This window comes from Cornus florida, unplaced genomic scaffold (genome assembly GCF_030987335.1).
Source record: "Cornus florida cultivar Cherokee Brave unplaced genomic scaffold, ASM3098733v1 CherokeeBrave_3.0.0_Hap2_Chr03, whole genome shotgun sequence".
In the NCBI taxonomy this organism is placed as follows: domain Eukaryota; kingdom Viridiplantae; phylum Streptophyta; class Magnoliopsida; order Cornales; family Cornaceae; genus Cornus; species Cornus florida.
Window position 1 is genome coordinate 26,431,395 of NW_026775573.1, and position 20,225 is coordinate 26,451,619.

General features: G+C 34.2%; 3 protein-coding genes across 3 annotated transcripts; all 3 read right to left on the minus strand.

Moving 5' to 3' along the window:
- Positions 1 to 3,898: 3,898 nt before the first annotated feature.
- On the minus strand, positions 3,899 to 4,564 carry LOC132301322 (uncharacterized). Its single transcript, XM_059798586.1, has one exon. The coding sequence runs from the start codon at positions 4,562 to 4,564 to the stop codon at positions 3,899 to 3,901; it is 666 nt and encodes a 221-aa protein (XP_059654569.1).
- Positions 4,565 to 7,315: 2,751 nt separating this feature from the next.
- LOC132300019 (uncharacterized) lies at positions 7,316 to 10,929 on the minus strand. The gene has a single exon (XM_059796942.1). The coding sequence runs from the start codon at positions 10,821 to 10,823 to the stop codon at positions 9,660 to 9,662; it is 1,164 nt and encodes a 387-aa protein (XP_059652925.1). The 5' UTR covers positions 10,824 to 10,929; the 3' UTR covers positions 7,316 to 9,659.
- Positions 10,930 to 12,889: 1,960 nt separating this feature from the next.
- On the minus strand, positions 12,890 to 16,222 carry LOC132301323 (uncharacterized). Its single transcript, XM_059798587.1, has 2 exons — positions 15,874 to 16,222; positions 12,890 to 13,293 (listed from the first exon to the last, which is right to left on the minus strand). Exons 1-2 carry the CDS (start codon positions 16,220 to 16,222, stop codon positions 12,890 to 12,892), a joined length of 753 nt encoding a protein of 250 aa, XP_059654570.1.
- Between the last annotated feature and the right edge of the window lie 4,003 nt (positions 16,223 to 20,225).

The window sequence follows — 20,225 nt, forward strand, 5'->3', positions numbered from 1 at the left end:
TGCCCCCTGTGGCTGAATAGCTAGTTGTGGTACCACTTGAGGAGCTATGGTACTCGCTAAATTTTGAAAGACTGAAACTACAGCCCTTGCTGCTAAAACTTCGTCCTCCGGTATTTGGGGATCATCATCCACCTCTCTTTCTCTGCCCTGTCCCATTGAAACCCTATCTGGTTGGGATGGCCCTTCACTTGCTCGTTCCCCAACTTCATCCGGATTCATCTCTCCACATCGTCCTCAAACGCGGTTCTACAAAAGCAACTATACGAGAAAAAAAAAAAGAAAAAAAAAAACATGAAATAGCTCAATCTACGAGATATGGTGCTCACATTATTCGTTCGATAAGAACAAAACATTTATAAACGTAGGAATGATCAAGTCCATCACATACGTGGGTCAGAACCCTCCGTAACCCAACATACAGCACTGCCGCGAACACTCAAACCCGTCAATAACGAAACAAACAAGTCATGCATACATCTACTAAGCAATAACTCAATAAACAGTAAACAAGTAAGCACTTAATAATCATGGCCATGAAATACACATACTAGCATTTAAACATATATGCATATAGCAATTAAGCATACTTTAAACAAATTTAACCATTTTATTAATCATACCAAAATTATTTCAAGTAAGCATCTAGCAAATAGGCATGCTTTCACATTCATTAAACAACAACTTAATAAAAATAAACACATTATCATTTAGCATGTTTAAATTTAATCACCATTTTATAAGTCTCATAATCGATTCACATGTAAACACATAATAGCAAGTCGTGCTTTTTAACTAGATAAACAATAACCACATAAGCATGCAATACTGTCAATCCCAACTCTAACTCAACCTGGGTCAACCCTACCCGTCGTCCTTAGGTTTTCGAACCTAAGGCTCTGAGACCAAATTGGTAACGACTTGAACCCGAAGGTCCGAACCGTTAACCGGGTCCTTCACCGAACCCGAGGTCAACTGAGGAAAACACTGTCATTTCCTACATCGATGCAAAAATGTATTTATTTATTTATTTATTTTTCCTCACTGCTTGAGTGCCCAAACATTTTAATGTCAAACGGACAACATATGAAACCTTTAATATGATCAAAACACTGTCCTAAGCCCGGGTTTGATGTCTTCCATTATAATTAAACTTTTATGCATTTAATTAAATTATACGTGAGCTTAATTTGTCAACGAAAATCACGACAATTGCATATATATAACAAGATGGCCTGAAGGCCTTACATGAAAATCAAATTATATGCAAAAGCCTCATCAAAACTCAGTCTTTAACAAGTTTCATTATTTACATCAATCTTATAATTTTCAAATTATGCTAAGGCCTGTTTAATAAAAAATAATATATATATATATATATATATATATATATATATATATATATATATGTCTACGATATTAGCATGATTGAAGTTGTAGATCTCCCACCACCTCTTTTCCAGTCCTAAAAAAAAATATTAATAAGGGGGGTGAGCACAACGGCTTAGCAGAGATTGCCTAAACGGCACCTCCTCAAACGAAGTAACTAATCCAATGCTTTACACACAATGAATAGGAAAAAGGAGTGGGGTTATGCGAAGGATTTCACATATGACACTTAAATTTCCAATCAATACTCATCACTATCTCATATAATGCAATGCATAGATGTCAATACAAACCACATCACACCACACCCTCTCTTGTTCACACCTCTCCTCCAAACCATCATGTACCCACATTTCCCTTTCCCGCTACAACACATTTACACATCTCATCTACACCCTCATCTCTCTCATGGCTATCAATGTCCTCATGCCATGCATATGGAACATTTCAAATTTTCAATCATTTAATCATAAACCTTCATTCATTACACAATAAATAATTTCATGATAACAATAAATTAATTTAACAACTTAGCATGCTTTAACATACACCACATCAACCATACTAGGACTAACACATACAATCCACCACTTAGTCATCTTTTAGCATGTCATTAGAAATTCATATACAAAATAAGCATATAATTCTATCAAACCCATCAATTTTACAAAACTCAAACATGAACCAAACCCTAGAATTTTCATTCTTCAATTAACATCAAATTAACATGTCAAAAGAGGGGAAAAACATCAAATTAACTACTAAATCCAAGGAAAATCGTCAATTAGACAACTCTACCTCTTTGAAGAGAAACCCTCAAATTCAAGATCCCTAGCTCCTTGCAATAATGGTCTCAAATAAAAGCTCTCCTTAAGGTCATCATTTCTTCGCCTATGGCTTCATCAAAATCTTTCCTTAATCTCTCCAAAAACAAGCTTGAAGTGTGGAAGATATTTAATGCACATAGATAAATATAGAGTGAGAAAGTGAAATGCTAGAAAGGGGAAACATTTTGCCGAAAATGAAGAGGAAAGGAAAGGAAATGGGTTGGTCAATAATTTGCCTTATGGTCAATAGCATGCCACTTGTAAAAATGTGTGTATTTGTCACTTTTTGGTTAGTTACTCTTTTGCCCTTCTAAATCCATTTCAATACCAACAAAGTCCCCAAAATATTTCCCACCAAAAATAGATACACCTATATATATATACATGTGAAATGACTACAATACCCCTCAATTAAAATGAGAAAACCGGGAGAAGTTCCCGAGTCCAGAAATCATCCCGACTTCCGAAAAATTCTAAAAAAAATGATACCGTCATTCTGACTGACTTAAAATGATTAAAAATACACTTCTAAAACCCTCGGTTCAAAAAAATGACCAAAACGCCCTTTCAGCCCGCGTGGCATGCAGAATGAGGAAAGGATTAAAATAATCCAGAAAATCAATTAAATTCCTGAAATTAGAAAATAAGGAAAATCGGTAACATTACAAGCTATGAAGGGAACACATTGATTAACAGTCGATGATTCTCCGTGCTGATCTAGCAACACTTTCTTCTCCATTCCAGTTTTATGGACTAATCGTCGTCAATAACAGGTAAAAATATATTTGTTGTTGAGGTATCCGACAGCAATGCACCAAGGTGAGCATCCTATAACATTTGTGTTATCAACACCAACGAGCAAAAGAAAAGAGTGTAGACCTGAATTAATCCTGGACAAACTGAAAGAAAGTTCTCAATACAGACTAGGAGGAAGATTGCAGGACAAAGAAGTACAACCACTTATTGACTGAGTCGGATGTTTGCATCATTACAATTGAAATTCAAAATCATTAATTTACCAAATTGATCAAGTTCTGAAATTGTATGTCAAACAAAACCAAGATCACCTACACTGCTCTCCCAGACAACAACAGACAATGGCATTTCACACCAAGCCTTAACCACTACAAAAGTACTGGGGAATTCAATGCACCATGTTGTCAAGCTTCAAGTTTCAATTGCCGGAACTTGAACAGAGAACACAAATTTGCTCAGAGATTAATGAAATTTGATTGCCATTGTTGTATTTCAAACAAAAGCATATTCACTACCCAAGAGTAAACAAGGAGAAACCAATTTATAGATGGGATTAGAGATGTACGACCTTAAAAAGGCCAATGTGTTCATCATTTTCCCATACCCTAGTTACTTTGAAAGATTCAACTTGTCCTGATATAACTTCAAAAGCTCAGGAGCTTCTTTGTCATATTTTTTCACATACTTCTGTAGGAAGTAACTTTTAGGATAGTCCATCATCTTAATCAAGCCAAAATCCTTCTTAATCAAACCTTTCGACAACAGAATTTGATAAACCAAACACCTGGGAATGATGCTCCTCTCCAAGCTCAAGCAAAGAAGCCCTGGCCTCCTCACAATAATAGAAGACTCCCAACCCATTTTATTGACAAAAAAACCCATCATCCACATAATCTTGTCCTTTGATGCCACCATACACCTTGGATGCTTCACAAAAGCCACCAAGATCTCATCCTCAGACAAACCCCACTTCTTATAAACCACACCTTCTTTTCCCAATTTGATTTACTCATTGCCCCTAGTGCATGAATTGCTATATCAAACATCATTGTCGTAGGGTTAAAACCCATTTTCTTTACTTCCTCCACAATCTCCTTAAACCTATCAGCATTAGGCGTGAAAGCTTGAGGTTGTTTTGCAAAGAAAGCCACAATAATCGATTCGGACACATCTATTTCTCTCAGAGATTCAATATTGGGTGCTACAGATATGTGAAGATCAAACAACAAAAGCCTAGCACAGTGTTTAATAGCGGCAATCGTTTTTTCTTCGGACTTGAGTAATTCCTTTAAAAAATTGTAGGATGGGATGATATGGTTTTCCAAACTTCTTCTCAAAACTTCTGGTGTTGTAGATAGTATTTTAGCAATTTCTTGGGCTAAAAAACCTTTAGAGTGGAAAAATTCAATTTTGGGGAAAAGGGTGCTCTCGGGATCGGACATGAGTACCCGAGGGTATCTTCTGATGAGAAGTGAGATCTGGATTTTGGTGAATCCATGGCTGCTGAAGAATGTGAAAACGGAGTCTGGTTTGTTTGGGGTTTTGATGGTGATGTACTTGGAGGCCGAGAGAGCCTCTTCGGACGAAGGCCACATGATTTAGTGAGGTAATCGACTGTGAATGAGTGTTGATTTGAAGTGGTAGATATGGATTTGAGAGATGGTGATGAAGATAAAGGGTCGTGTTGAAGAAAATGCAGTGTCCAAATTGGTGAAGTTGATACAACAACACACCTTAAATAAGGCAAAGATTTGAAGATGAAATTAAACATGGACAGTGATGGAAGGGACTCACCTTTTCTGGTCTTCTTGTTCTTTTGAGGAAATTTTGTATTAAACCCTCCTCTTTTCTAGTAAACCCTAAACACACTCTTACTGTCGAGCTGTTTTAATACGCAGGTACTGCCTCACCAAAGAGCAGGGATTCGACCCCTAACCTAGAAGAGTTACAATGAAAATGATTCATTCCTAATTTAATCACTAATTAATATTCTATTCACAAATATATGAATGACAAAGTGTGTGCAATATAAACTTAAATATACTAAATGTGCAAATATCGGTTCAAGAAAACAAACTTAGGATTTTCAAATTTAGCAAGTAAAGACAATTTTTTAAGACAATATATATATATATATATATATATATATATATATATATATAACTACTATAAGAAAATTGGGGTTTTTAATTTCTAAAAAACTTTTTTGTGGTTTTATAATTTTTTTTTTTTGGCGTTATGGAGTATTTTGGCATTTTTATAAAAATTATAGAATTTCTAAAGTTTTTATAAAAATTAAAGATTGAAATACCAAAAATGTCTTTGAGAGTATTTTAGAATTTTTAATAAATTTATATACGTGTCACAAAAGACAAATTAATATGACAATCAAATGGTCCGTTTAGTCTATCCATTAATACAACATGAATTTTTAAAGATAAAATTACCCTTATATTGTATTCTTGTATTCATCCTCCCTTTTTAGGGTCACAAAATTGAGATCATCGTTTCAAAAACAAACATAATTAAAATTTTCTTAAAAGATCATCAGAATATAAATATATATAGGAGAGGGATTAAATTGCAGTATGCTTAAGAATATATATATATATATATATATGTGTGTGTGTGTGTGTGTGTGTGTGTGTGTGTGTGTATATATATATGTGTGTGTGTGTGTAAAATTTCTCAAAACATCAAAAAAAAAAAAAAAAAAAACGAAAAGTGAAAAATAGAGAATGTCATGGAAAAGAAAAGAGTGATCTCTTAGGGCAACCTGATGGCCACGACAACAACGATAATGACGCCGAAAATAACGGGATGATTGTTTATTATGTTAATGATGGTGATCGAATGTAATGATGAGTCGAATGCAAACTGGTAAAAATTCGTAGGGAAAATTATATTTTGGTGACCAAAATTAAACATAATTGCTTTATAATGACCTTAAAGTCAAGAAAATGTGAATAAGTGACCATTTGATGGTTTATTACCTAAATAACCTCCTTATAATATATAATTATGTAAGTGAATAAATTTACTCTCTACATTAACCTAAATAAATACTTAATTAAATTGACTAACAAAAGACGACAGATTATTAGGGTGAGTCTCTGAAGAGAAGACCAAGATGAAAGAGAACTTAGGACAAATGTTTTACATCATTTTCTTCAATATTCTAAGATGTAGGATAAGAAAATTGTAAATTTTCTTCTTATTCATTATTTTCAATGGTATAGTTATTATACGTTATAAGTTGATTGTTTGAGAGATCTTCCTTAAGTTATACTATTGTAATTTTTAGGAATTTTTTTAATACTACTGAGTTATAGTTTAAGAAATAATGACCATTGTTGATTAATTTCAGAATTTTGCCAATTGTTTATGGATGTTTTAAAGGTATGTATATCAATGGTTTGCAAATATGAAATTGTTATTGAGATTGCTTGAGCTTTGGAACATTTCGTATCACGCAATTATACTTCTTTTTTTGAAAGTGAATAGATTACTTTAGACATTGTCATTAGTTCATGTCTCAAAATTAGATTACTTTGTAATGCACTTCATCTGTATATTAAAATGCTTGAAAAACTATTTCTTATTAAAAAAACAAACATTCCTATAAATATTCTACAAAAAGGCATTTTGGGATGAAACTTGTTTTCTTAGTCTGTCACTGTAAATGTTTTTGCTTTCATGATGGGGAGCCTTGCAAAATAGATAAAGGGTGGAAAAGAGATAACGTTGATAAAGAAATCTTAATTTTTTAAATTGGTAAATTGCAAACTAAAAAGGAAAAAAGAAAACCTTGGATTAGAGAGAGAGGGTGGGTAGATGAATTCAATAAGTTATTATTTGTATTGGATGGTAATTTTGTCATCTAAAATTTATTTTTAAAATGTTTATCAAACTTTAAGTGTTTTTGATTAAATTATTCTCAAATGGCCACTTAAGATCAATTAAGTTTCAACATTGGTCACTATTTACCTTTTCTTTACTTTAAAGACACTATAGAGCAAGTATGTTTAATTTTGATAACCAATATATAATTTTCCCAAATTCCATATATCCACCATTTAACAAATTATTTTACCAAGTCAGTATGGATAAATGATTTTGCCATATGCAAATTGGATACCTTAACCATGCCAAAACCAGATCAAAGGAGCTCAATTAATGAACTTATACCGCACCATGCCCAACTCTATGTTTACTTGGATTGTTTAAATGTTCAGAAAATAGGAGTGTTTGGGTGAATTTAACCTCCAATAAGCCTTAATCCATAAAATGTAATTTTGCTCTTTCGTACACTTGATCTTTATGTCAACAATGGTAGATCTCAAATATTGTTTTTTTTTTTTTTTTTTTTTCTTTTTTAATTATTTTTTTGGCTTAAATGGCAGAGAGGGTAATACATACGTAGTATAGAATACCAAAACATGTTGAATCTAATAATTGTACAAAATTTTGAGAAATATGATACATGGACTTGATTAGTGTGAAAAAGACATAGCGTTACTAAAAACAATTATAATGACACGTAGAAAAATCTTGCAAGAAAAGTCATTTATAAAATGTTTAGTTTCGCCGCAAGAAACAAACAAAAGCAATTCAGATAGAGACAAAACCCATATACGAGTTTGGATTAAATGAAAACAACTAAATATTCAACTACTACTTGATAAACATCCAAATGGGGTATGAAGAAATGAGGGAAATTTTACTGCAGAAGCAGAAGGAAAATAAAAATATTACTAATACACTAATTTAAGCACATGTTCAACACATATTTACAGAGAAATTGAAAGAAACTCATATAATTAATTAGGGAGACAACACAACAAAGAGAGAGAGAGAGAGAGAGTGAAATTTGAGTTAATTAAACAGGCTAAAATTAAAGCAATAACAAAAGATTGAATAATTAATGAAATTAAGAGTCATAAATTAAGATGAAGCAGCAGCTTTATAGCTAGGCAAGTTGAAGTCTGAATTCCAATACACTTTGGCTCCTATTACCTTTAAATCAACACCAGTCCAAAGGAACCTCCCTCGAACCTTGCAGTCCAATAATTTACTCTAGCAGTTATTTTCTCTCCACCAATGATCTGCACTCATTTTCTTTCAATCTAGATGGAAAACAGGTCACCATGACAAAACAACATTAGGCAATTAGCAGGAATAACTCTATTTTCCTGCATTTCCAATGGAATTGGAAGAGGGGGCACTGTCAATACCCTTGTTGCTTATTGGAAAGGAGAGATGGGGTCCCCTTTCCTCAACCCTTTGGTCGTTTTGAAGTACCCAAACAATTCTCCATTAACAGAGATAGGGAATGATGGGCTGGTAACACAAGCCTCAATCTAATTAAGAAAAAGAACAGGGCAGCCAAGGAGTAATAAGCTGTCAAGAAGAAACTGTAGTTACCTGGATCATATGCTCTCTGCAGATCCGCTTTCAGGCCACACTTTGGGATGAGAGATGATAGCCCTTCATAAATTGACAAAAAAAAAAATGCCATTCCCGATTCTTCTGTGTTTTATTCTGAACAATAACTGGAAAGAATAGACTGAAATTTCATAGCTAGTAAGTTTAGAAATGACCTTATAAATAGTATTACAACAGGCAATAGGTAGAAAATCTTTCATTCTTGAGGGATTAGGAACTGGGGCAAGGTAAGTGGAATTTTTAGCCTCTATATAACTTGTCCTAATTATACCCATAAGTTGTTTCTGGGTAGTTCATAATTTGTCCTAACTATCTTCCACAATGATCTTAATTCATTTTCTACAATAATAGTCATGTTCCTGCTAAAATTGAGAGCATTATGTATTAATTATGAGAATGAATTGTTAGCCTCTATAGAACTTATGTGTGTGTAACGAATTGCTGTTTCCTCTACCAATATTGGCTGCTGAAATAGCAGCAATACACACACACAACCATACAGAATATATATTAGCATTCAATAATATATATTATTTGTCATCTGCAAGGTACTGCAATGTCTTATAATGTAAGTCCTCAGTCAACAAAATAAAAGCCCTCAAATTATTGATCAGCATGTCTCCTGAATACACTCAAAATGATTTCTTTGACTGTTTATTATTGGTAGTATATGCATAATATTTTATGTTCCTTTACACTTCAAATTTATCAACACCAACGAGCAAAAGAAAAGAGTGTAAACCTGAATTCATCCTGGACAAATTGAACATCGTTACCAAACTTAAAGAAAGTTATAAATACAGACTGGGAGGAAGATGGTAGATGGACTCAATCATGAATTGAACCAAATTAAAATGAAAGAGGAAGATAACAGTTGATGGATAAAGAGGTACGACACTGAGTTAGAGGTTTGCATCATTACAATTGAAAATCAAAATCATTAATTTACCAAATTGAACTAGTTCCAAAACAGTATGACAAACAAAACCAAGATCGCCTACACTGCTCTCCCAAACAACCAGACAACCGTATAATCAAACAAAGCCTTACCACTACATAAGTTTCAATTGCCGGGATTAGATGCACCATGTTGTTGAGCTTCAAGTTTCAATTGCCAGAACAAAAACAGAGAACTCAAATTTGCACAGAGAATAATGAATGTGAATTGATTGCCATGCTGTATTTCAAACAAAAGCATATTCACTAACCAAGAGTACACAAGGAGAAACCAATGTATAGTTGGAATCAAGGCAACATCTCCTGATATAACTTCAATAGCTCATGAGCTTCTTCCTCATATTTTTTCACATACTTCTTTCGGAAGCAACTCTCAGGAGACTCCAACATCCGCATCATCAAGCCAAAATCCTTCTTAATCAAACCTTTCGACAACATAATTTGATAAACCAAACACCTTGGAATGATCCTCCTCTCCAAGCTCAGGCCAAGAAGCACTGGCCTCCTCGCAACAATCGAAGATTCCCAACCCATTTTATTGACAAAAAAATCTATTATTCCCGTAATCTTATCCTCTGATGCCACCATAAACATTGGATACTTCCTGAAAGCCACCAAAATCTGATCCTCAGACAAACCCCACTTCTTATAAACCTCCACCTTCTTTTCCCAAGTTGATTTACTCATTGCCCTCAGTGCATTAATTGCAGCACCAAACATCGTTTTTGTAGGGTTAAAACCCATTTTCTTTACTTCCTCCACAATCTCCTTAAACCTATCAGCATTAGGCGTGAAAGCTTGAGGTTGATTTGTGAAGAAACTCACAATAATCGATTCGGGCATACCTATTTCTCTCAGAGTTTCAATATTGGATACTACACATATGTGAAGATCATCATACAACAAAATCCCAGGAAAGTGTTTAATAACGACATTCGTTTTTTCTTCGGTCTTCAGCAATGCCTTGAAAAAATTGTACGTTGGGATGATTTGGTTTTCCAAACTTCTTCTCAAAACACCTGGTGCTGCAGACAGTATTTTGGCAATGTCTTGGGTTGAAAAACCTTTAGAGTGGAAAAATTCCATTTTGGGTAAAAGAGTATTCTCGGGATCAGACAAGAGGAGCCGAGGGAGTTTTCTGATGAGAACTGAGATCTGGGTATCGGTGAATCCATGGTTTCTGAAGAGTGTGAGAACAGAGTCTGGTTTGTCTGGAGTTTCGAAGTTCGTGTACTTGGAGGCCGAGAGAGCCTTTTCTGGAGGAAACCCACATGATTTTATGAGGTAGTCGACTGTGAATGAGTGTAGATTTGGAGTGCTAGATACGGATTTGAGTGCTGATGATGAAGAAGATAATGGATAGTGTTGAAGAAAATGCAGTTTCTTGGTTGGTGAAGTTGATACAAAAACACCCCTCAAATAAGGTAAAGATTTGAATATGAAATTGAACATGGAAACTGCTGGAAGGGACTCACCAGTTCTGGTCTTGTTCTTCGATCTGATAGAAATCTTGTCGCAATTATGGATATCCTTCCCTAAAAAGAGCCCCTTTCTGATAAACCCTAAACACTCTCCTACTCTCGACCTGTTTAATACACTTATCGTGCCTCAACACGACGCCGTTTCCAGAGAGCAAGAATTCTACCCTGATGATCAATCCTAAAATACTACTCTCCTATCTCCTAAAGTAGATTAGTAAACGACATCGTTTCAAGAGAGCAGAAATGCCGTTTTGGACAATTCTTACTGTCCAGTCCAGCCAGTTACATCAAATAATCGTTAGTGCAACTGTTGAACTAGGATTATTAATTTTTTTTTTTTCTTTTTTTTTTTTCTTTACAAACGAGCTTAAGGATTCTTGGTAAAAAAATAAATGGATTAAGAAAGAAAAATGATTCTTCAACTGACTTCAACAATTAAGAGTTTTGACACTTAAATTTCAGTTTATTGCCAAAAAAAAATGTAAAAGTGTCAATATATTTCATTTTATATTATATAAAAGCACCTAAAAGGTGTCACTATTTGAAATGTTGAGTTAGCATATGATATAAAAGATGAAACCTTTTCCTTATTAAATTTTGGTTGAACTGGATATAAGCAATATAAATTAAATGATGCAATTGAAGTCTGTGAACCTTATCCGAAAAAAGAACTAAAGTGTGAAATAAATGTAAATTACGATTTTTATAGATAAAATAATAACATATTTCACAATTTTATGTGAAATATTAAGTTGCTCCTATTATATAAAAATATAAAAAAGCATGATAAGAATTAATCTTGGGTAAATTGAATCTCCATGGATTGATTTGTGTGTGATCCTACTATTGATATGACATTTTTTTTAAAAATAAAAAATAAAAATTAAATATTATGGGAAGAATTAATTGTGATTAAAAAAGAAAGAAAATTTAATTTATATTTGGATCGAATGAGATCTTTAGATGGGACTAGGATTCCTGCTGTAAGTTGGTCATACTGTACCCATACAACAATAAATTAAGTTATTTAATGCATGTTTTATGAAAAAGTAATTTAAGTGTGAAACGAAATATCTCAACCAGCGTTAATAAATTTAAAAAAAAAAAATCATTTCCAACAGCCTGAGTTCTTTAAGACGTGTTTTTTAAAAGGATATTACTTTTATTAAAGAGTTTTCTTTTACAAAGTTCTTTTAAAAGGGATCCGGGAAATGCTAGTGTGACAAAGCCCAAAAAGAAGTTGGAATTCCGATTTGAGAAGAATTTTTGTTTGAATTCTAACCTATCATATCTGGAATAATACTGTCGCATTTATATTCAGAATTCACTTTCAGGCAATCCGCACGACTAGATTCTTGAGCTGTGTGAAATGGCAGGCAAATGCTTCCGGTTTTGTACAACCTACTCTTCTGGCTCTTAGTTACTCCCTATGTCTAAAAAACAAATGTTTTGTTTCGAGAATCGTGACTTGTGCGTTTTGAAAATCATGATCACATGTCATAGTGAATTTCACTGTAGTACATTTATTCCAATTTTCTACTCATGGGATTACAATTTGATACCAATGATGAAATTAACTTTAACAGTAATAAATCATGTTGATAAGAGTCCCTAAATATATTTCATTCCCTTTCAACCTTTGTCCCTAAAACATCATTCTCCAAACAAACAAACAAAGGAAGAATAGAAAGGAACACAGTGGATAATAGTCAATGATTCTCCAGCTGAGATATCTATCAACACTTTCTTCTCCATTCCAGCTTCATACTCACCAGAAAGAATAGAAACTTGTTTTATGGACTAATCATCGTCAATAATACAGGTAAAGAAAAGAGTGTAAACCTGAATTCATCCTGGACAAACTTAAAGAAAACACATAATACAGACATGGAGGAAGATGGGAGATGGACTGATCGTGAATTGAAACTACAACGTCACACTTGCATAAAGAGAACAATTTTATATAATCTCATTTTTTTTATGCTCTAAACAAAAGAGGAAGATAACAGTTGATGGATAAAAAAGTACAACACAGAGTTAGATGTTTGCATCATTACAATTGAAGCTCAAGCAAAGAAGCATTGGCCTCCTCGCAATAATCGAAGATTCCCAACCCATTTTATTAACAAAAAAATCCATCATCCCCATAATCTTATCCTTTGATACCAACATACACTGTGGATGCTTCACAAAAGCCACCAAAATCTCATCCTCAGACAAACCCCACTTCTTAGAAACCGCCACCTTCTTTTCCCAAGTTGATTTAATCATTGCCCTCAGTACATGAATTGCTACAAATATCATTTTTGTAGGGTTAAAACCCATTTTCTTTACTTCCTCCACAATCTTCTTAAACCTATCAGCTTTAGCCATGAAAGCTTGAGGATGTCTTGTAAAGAGAGCCACAATATTCGATTCGGGCACACCTTTTTCTCTCAGAACTTCAATATTGGGTGTTACATTTATGTGAAGATCATACAACAAATATTGGGTGCTACATTTATGTGGGAGACCATGTTTTTCTACGGGTTTCTCCACGGAAGGGACTGTTGAGGTTCGGGAAGAGTGATAAGTTATCGCCACGATTCATTGGACCTTTTAAGATCTTGGACCGAGTAGGTGAGGTTGCCTACAAACTTGCTTTGCCACCACAGTTGGACAGGGTCCACAATGTTTTCCATGTATCGATGTTACGGAAGTACGAGTCAGATCCATCTCACATTTTGAGTTGGGTTGATGTGGACATTAATGAGGATGTTTCCTACGAGGAGGGACCAGTTCAGATCTTTGACACACAGCAGAAAGTGTTAAGGAATAAGACGATACCATTGGTGAAAGTTCTTTGGAGGCATCATGGAGTTAAGGAGTCTACTTGGGAGTTAGAACAGGAAGTTCGCTCCAAGTATTCAGAATTGTTTCCTCCCACAGGTATGGCTTGACTTCGGGACAAAATCTTTTAAAGTTGGGGAGAATGTAATGTTTGTGATATATATGTGTATATATATTTAAAGTTAAAATATATATATTTTAATTAGTGGGGCCCGCTGATATTTTAAGTCATTACATGACAAAGGGCAATTACAGACCCATTTTTATGCAATCAGCTTCTCTCTCGGCCAGTTCTCTCTCTCGCTGCCTTTTTCTTTTTCTTTTTCCTTTGCAACTTTAACCTCTGATTAATTCATCATTCCTTAGTAATTTTAAGTGCTGTTTGCGGTAAATTGAAGCCCACGACAAGGTCTACGAGTTGATCGGAGCCAATCTTCATTTGGCCATCATTTAGGGGATCTCTAATCCCAGGGTTTGAGGTGAAAATTGGGGTTTTTGGCTTATTTAGAGGTAGGGGTCTCTAATTTGCATTTTCTTGTTCATCAGTGAGTTAATTCTTGTTATTTGATGCCAACATGCTTAATTGAAATTAATTATCTCTAGAATGATTTTCTTGTGGGTATAAAGTTCATGATTGTATGTGTAATTATTGATTCATATAAAAAACATGCTTAATTATTAATTTCATTATATTATTGTGTTGACAAAATTGTTAGAAATGATACTTGGAAGCTTGTGGAAATTTCCTTAGAATTTTTGTCATGCTTCATTATTGATTTCTTTATATTATTGTGTTAACAAAATTGATAGAAATGATAAATGGAAGCTTATGAAAATTTTCTTAGAATTTTAGTATGCTTAATATGTTAATTTTTCCATGTCTATGATCCTTAATAATTTATTGAAAATTTTATATGGAAATATGCTAATTGTGTGATAATAATTCTCTCCATTTTCATAATATTAAAAAGACATGTGATATGCATTCATAGCATGGGCATGAAAAAAAAAAAAAAAGGGTACCATGATTTGATAAGAATGAAAAAGGGGATTTTTAGGAAGAATTTGATGAAACGGTTTTAAGAAAACCCGGTCGCTGTGGAGTCACCAAAGGGCCGGTGTGTTAATATAGCCTAAAGGGAATTAGGGAGATTGCCCTAGCGTAGTTGAGCTATCTGGGCCCCAAATGACACTACGGAGGTACCAAATGTCAGGGATAATAGCCAATCCTTCTCTCATGTCATTGCGGAGTCACCAAAGGGCGGGTTATATTAACAGTTTGTGAAGTAATGAAATTTTTTGAAAATGGGGAGTGACATGCATGATATTACATTCATGGCACGACATTCATTTGTTTTGAACTTGTAGATTTATATTGTATTTTCCCCGATTTAGCATGACCCCTCTACCTATCATCCTATTCATTATTTGGATTCACGGGTCACAAGAGACGCATCTTAGGCACCACCTACTGAGCAATTTTGCTCACCCTTTATATTTAACATATTTTTTAGGAAAGGGGAAAGAAGGGGCGAATAACGTTCCACCACAGGCTTAAATTGGATTAAAAGATCGTTTTGCTATTTTTGTATTTAAGTCCTATATTTTTTGTAAAATCTTAGTTTGTTATATTTGGTATAGAGATTTGTGAACTCTTATTATTGTAATTATATTTATGGGCTGTAATTTTATTATAAGTTGTCTAAACGTTGTAAGACATGGACTTTAGATCTTAACCATGTATTGTTGGGACTGTATTCACGATATTTGGATTAAATGGTATGTGGATATTCCACCATGAAATGAACTATGTTGAGGCGTGATGAATGGATGAAAGGGATGCTGGAATGTATTATTTGCATTGTGTTGGGACAGATTAGATAAATTTTGAAGGTCCAAGAGAGAGACCTTTGTATTTTTATGCATTAAGCAGGTAGTCGTAGGACTCTTTTTAGCGGAAGTCATGCCGAATTTTTTTTATAAATGGTATCAGTTTAGGGTCGTTACAAAATCCTTCTTAATCAAACCTTTTGACAACAGAATTTGATAAACCAAACACCTTGGAATGATCCTCCTCTCCAAGCTCAAGCAAGGAAGCCCTGGCCTCCTCACAATAATAGAAGACTCCCAACCCATTTTATTGACAAAAAAATCCATCATCCCCATAATCTTATCCTTTTATGCCACCATACACCTTGGATGCTTCACAAAAGCCACCAACATCTCATCCTCAAACAAACCCCACTTCTTATAAACCTCCACCTTTTTTTCCCAATTTGATTTACTCATTCCCCTCATTGCATGAATTGCAGCACCAAACATCATTTTTGTAGGGTTAAAACCCATTTTCTTTTCTTCCTCCACTATCTCCTTAAACCTATTAGCGTTAGGCGTGAAAGCTTGAGGTTGTTTTGTCAAGAAAGCCACAATATTCGATTCGGGCACACCTATTTCTCTCATAGCTTCAATATTGGGTATTACATGTATGTGAAGATCATCATACAACAAAATCCCAGCAAAGCGTTTAATAACGACATTCATTTTTTTTTTCAGTCTTCAGCAATACCTTGAAAAAATTGTACGCTAGGATGATATGGTCTTCCAAACTTCTTCTCAAAACACCTGGTGCTGTAGATGGTATTTTGGCAAGCTCTTGGGTTGGAAAACCTTTAGAGTGGAAAATTTTGATTTTGGGTAAATGGGTATTCTCGAGATCAGACAAGAGTAACCGAGGGAGTTTTCTGATGAAAAGTAAGATCTGGGTATCTGTGAATCCATGGTTTCTGAAGAATGCCATAACAGAGTCTGGTTTGTTTGGGGTTTCGAACTTCAGGCGTTTGGAGACCAAAAGAGCCTTTTCTGGAGTAAACCCACATGATTTTATGAGGTAGTCGACGGTGAATGAGTGTTAATTTGGAGTGCTAGATACGGATTTGAGTGCTAATGATGAAGAAGAGAATCGGTAGTGTTGAAGGAAATGGAGTTTGTGGATAAGTGAAGTTGATACAACAACACACCTCAAATAAAGCAAAGATTTAAATATGAAATTAAACATGGAAACTGCTAGAAGGGACTCACCTTTTCTGCTTTTGTTCTTTTGATAGAAATTTAGTCGCAAATTTGGATATCCTTCTCTAAAAGCCTCCTTTCTGATAAACCCTAAGGCTGTGTTTGGTACGGTGGGTTTGAAGGGGGAGGATAACATTAGTTATGAGGGAAAGGAAATGGAAGAGAAGGGAATGGAAGGGAATGGAAGGGAAGGATAATTTTAATCCCCTATCGTGTTTGGTTGATTAATGAAGGAAAAGAAAGGAAAGGATAATAATTATGTTTGGGAAAAGAAAGGGAAGGAAAGTATTTTAGTAAATTTACTATTATACCCTTTTATATTATAAAAAATAAAGTTATGGGCCTCATAATTTATAGGCGGGCCACCAGAAAAACTAATCTATTTTTAAGGCAAATAAATTCAGCCTCCACCTCTATCTCTATTCTCATTCTCAACTCTGAACTTGCCCTCTCTCTCGCTCTCTCTCTCTCTCTCTGTGCAACTGCAAACTACAAAATCTATAAGAATTAGAAGTTCAAAACCCATATATTTCAGAACAAATAGTGAAGTAGTTAGGTCCGACAGCTTCCATGGGCGGTGAGGAAGTCTGGTCAGCCACAAAATTGAAATTAGTTCCATCCATGTACCTATCTGCCATGCTTGATTCATCGCCGGACTGAACTTCGCCGCCCACTCGCCGTCACGCGCGCATGCGAGTAGATTTAACGAGTCTTTCACGTGCCCCTTCGTTTCCGGCGACTGCAATTCTGTTCCAGCCTCTCCTCAACGTAGTGAATTTTGGCCCCCTAGAATCAAGGGTAAATTTGGTATTACATTACTCTCTCGTGCCCTGTCCTCCCCTTTCTTTCCATTTCCTCCCATTTTTGGGAGGATTACAAACACTGTTGAGCCTATTTCTATCCCTCCAAAACCCTCCATTCCCTTTCCTTTCCTTTCAACTTTCAATACTAAACACATTTTTTTATCACCCTCCGTAACCATTCTTTTCTTTTCATCTTATTTCCACTCTACCAAACTGAGCTTAAAACACTCTCTGACGCTCGATCTGTTCAATATACTTATACTGCCTTAACACGATGCGTTTCTAGAGAAAGAATTCTACTTTTTTTCCTGATGATGAACCCTAAATTACTCTCCTGTTTCCTAAAGTAGTCTATTAAATGGCATCGGTTCAGGAGAACAGAAATACCGGCCTTCGACAATTCTTACTGTCCATTCCTGTCAGTTCAGTTACAACAAATAATTCGTTAGTGCAACTGTTGAACTACAATTATTAATTTTTTTAATACAAATATATATTAATCATCTTTATTGTCATGCCCGAATCTAGATGACCCGATGTATAAGTAAAGTGAACGTAAATCGGACCCAATACCCGAGTTCACAAAACGGAAGTAAAATATGGAGATCAAAAAGGTCTCCAATCTCATTCAAATAGTTGCCATACAAAGTCTCGAGATATAAATGAAACAACGTCACGTGAATGCATCATTTTAAGTCCAAAGCTTGTGGAATGACTCTACTTGAAGATATTTGAGAAAAACCTCAAAATGTAAAACAAATCATTTTTATGGACGGTGACACCACGGAAAAGTTTCATAAATGTTTTTACAAAATAAGATTAAAAAAAGAGGAGTTTCGTGGTATAAAATAATATTTTGACTAAAACAAAGGACCGTTAAAAAAGAATGTGAAATACCTTAGGTTGCCAAACAACCCCCAATTGAACTTTAAAACATGCTTTCAATAACTATGAGAAAATTCCCTAAAGATCCCCCAAACAGCCCCTAAAGAATGCTCTAAATAAATAAATTTATATGATTCGTACCCCAATTGACTAACTCAAGGTACGATTGACTAACTCAAGGTCCGGTCGACTAACCCCGGATTTCAAAATTCATGACTATAAAATGACTATATTACCTTTTTAACTTTGTGTTAACTTTATTTTATGTGTAAAATGACTTATACACCCCCAAGAGACCTATTTTAAATTACCAAAATATTCTAAAATCAACCCTCTTCTTCTCTCACTAAGTATGCGTGTGTGTGTGTATAATACTTCTGTCGGGAGTCATAGCAAGTTAAAAGTAAACACAAAACATATTATAGACATTTATGTAACTATTGATCCAAAAGAAACAAATTAGAGAGATTAGAGAAGGATGATCAAACTAATTTGTATTAGATAATAGTTAGATTAAATTGTCAGAATCAAATTCACAGCAAAAAATACATCTTTGTAATCTTTTGAACATACTTTTCCAACCCAATTCACTAAATTACAAATTAGATTTCAACAAAAAAAAGTTTTGATTTAATTAAAAATGAGAACTGAACATAAAAAGTATTGTTAGCTGTAAATATATACATAGATATAAAGATTATAAACAGACATCTGAAAATACGAACACCACCATTCTTTTTAGATTCATACATGAAATTCAAAACAACATTTGCTATCTACAAAACAAATTGCAATGAACCAAAACAGACAAGAAACGAAAATGTTAAAGCAAAAAACAATAGCTTTTCAGATCTAGGAGCATCATTAGCTTTCCAGATCAATGTTTCGATACATATAGAGAGCGGAGAGAGATTGATTTGGCACGGGTGGGTTTTGTTTATTAATAAGGGTATTTTTGTCATTTAAGTTTATAGGTATTTTGTTTTAAATTGTATGAAAAAAAAAAAAAAAAAGAATAAATGGGTCGATTTGACATGTCAGAGCCCAAAAAAAATTTGGAGTGTAACTGAAAATTAAAACCAAAATGTTAGTTTACATGAAATTTAACTTAACCCGAGTGTCCGTGTAATTTTCCCAAAAAAAAACAAAGAAGGGTAAAAAAGTGAGCAAGATTAAGGCCTAAATAAATACTACCATGAGACCCATAAATTCACACGTGTTGAATACGAAGATAATGGGGACACGACCTCTCCCATTTGAAGTGCAAAATAAAGGAAAGGCCGACAAGGCCAATACCACTTCTAACATGCTAGTAATCATGAACAACATGAAATGACCATGTAACTTACAATAATCATACATACTATAACATGGTTACTTAACCATACACATAATGCATCAAGTTTCTTCAAATTACATCATTCATACATATAGTCTAAGTTAAAAAAACATAAATAAATAAAAATAATAATAAACACTACGCATAACCGGGTGAGCAACTAATGCTTAGTAGGGAATATGGTATGAAAATGAGCAAAAGAAATTCTCATTACAGTCTGGGAGGAAGATGGTAGATGGACTGAATCATGAATTGAACCAACAATGTCACACTTGCATAAATAGAACAACGTTATATAATCTCATTTATTTATGCCGTAATGAAAAGAGGAAGATAATAGTTGATGGATAAAGAAGTACAACACTGAATTAGAGGTTTGCATCATTACAATTGAAAATCAAAATCATTAATTTACCAAATTGAACTAGTTCCAAAACCTAGATCAGCT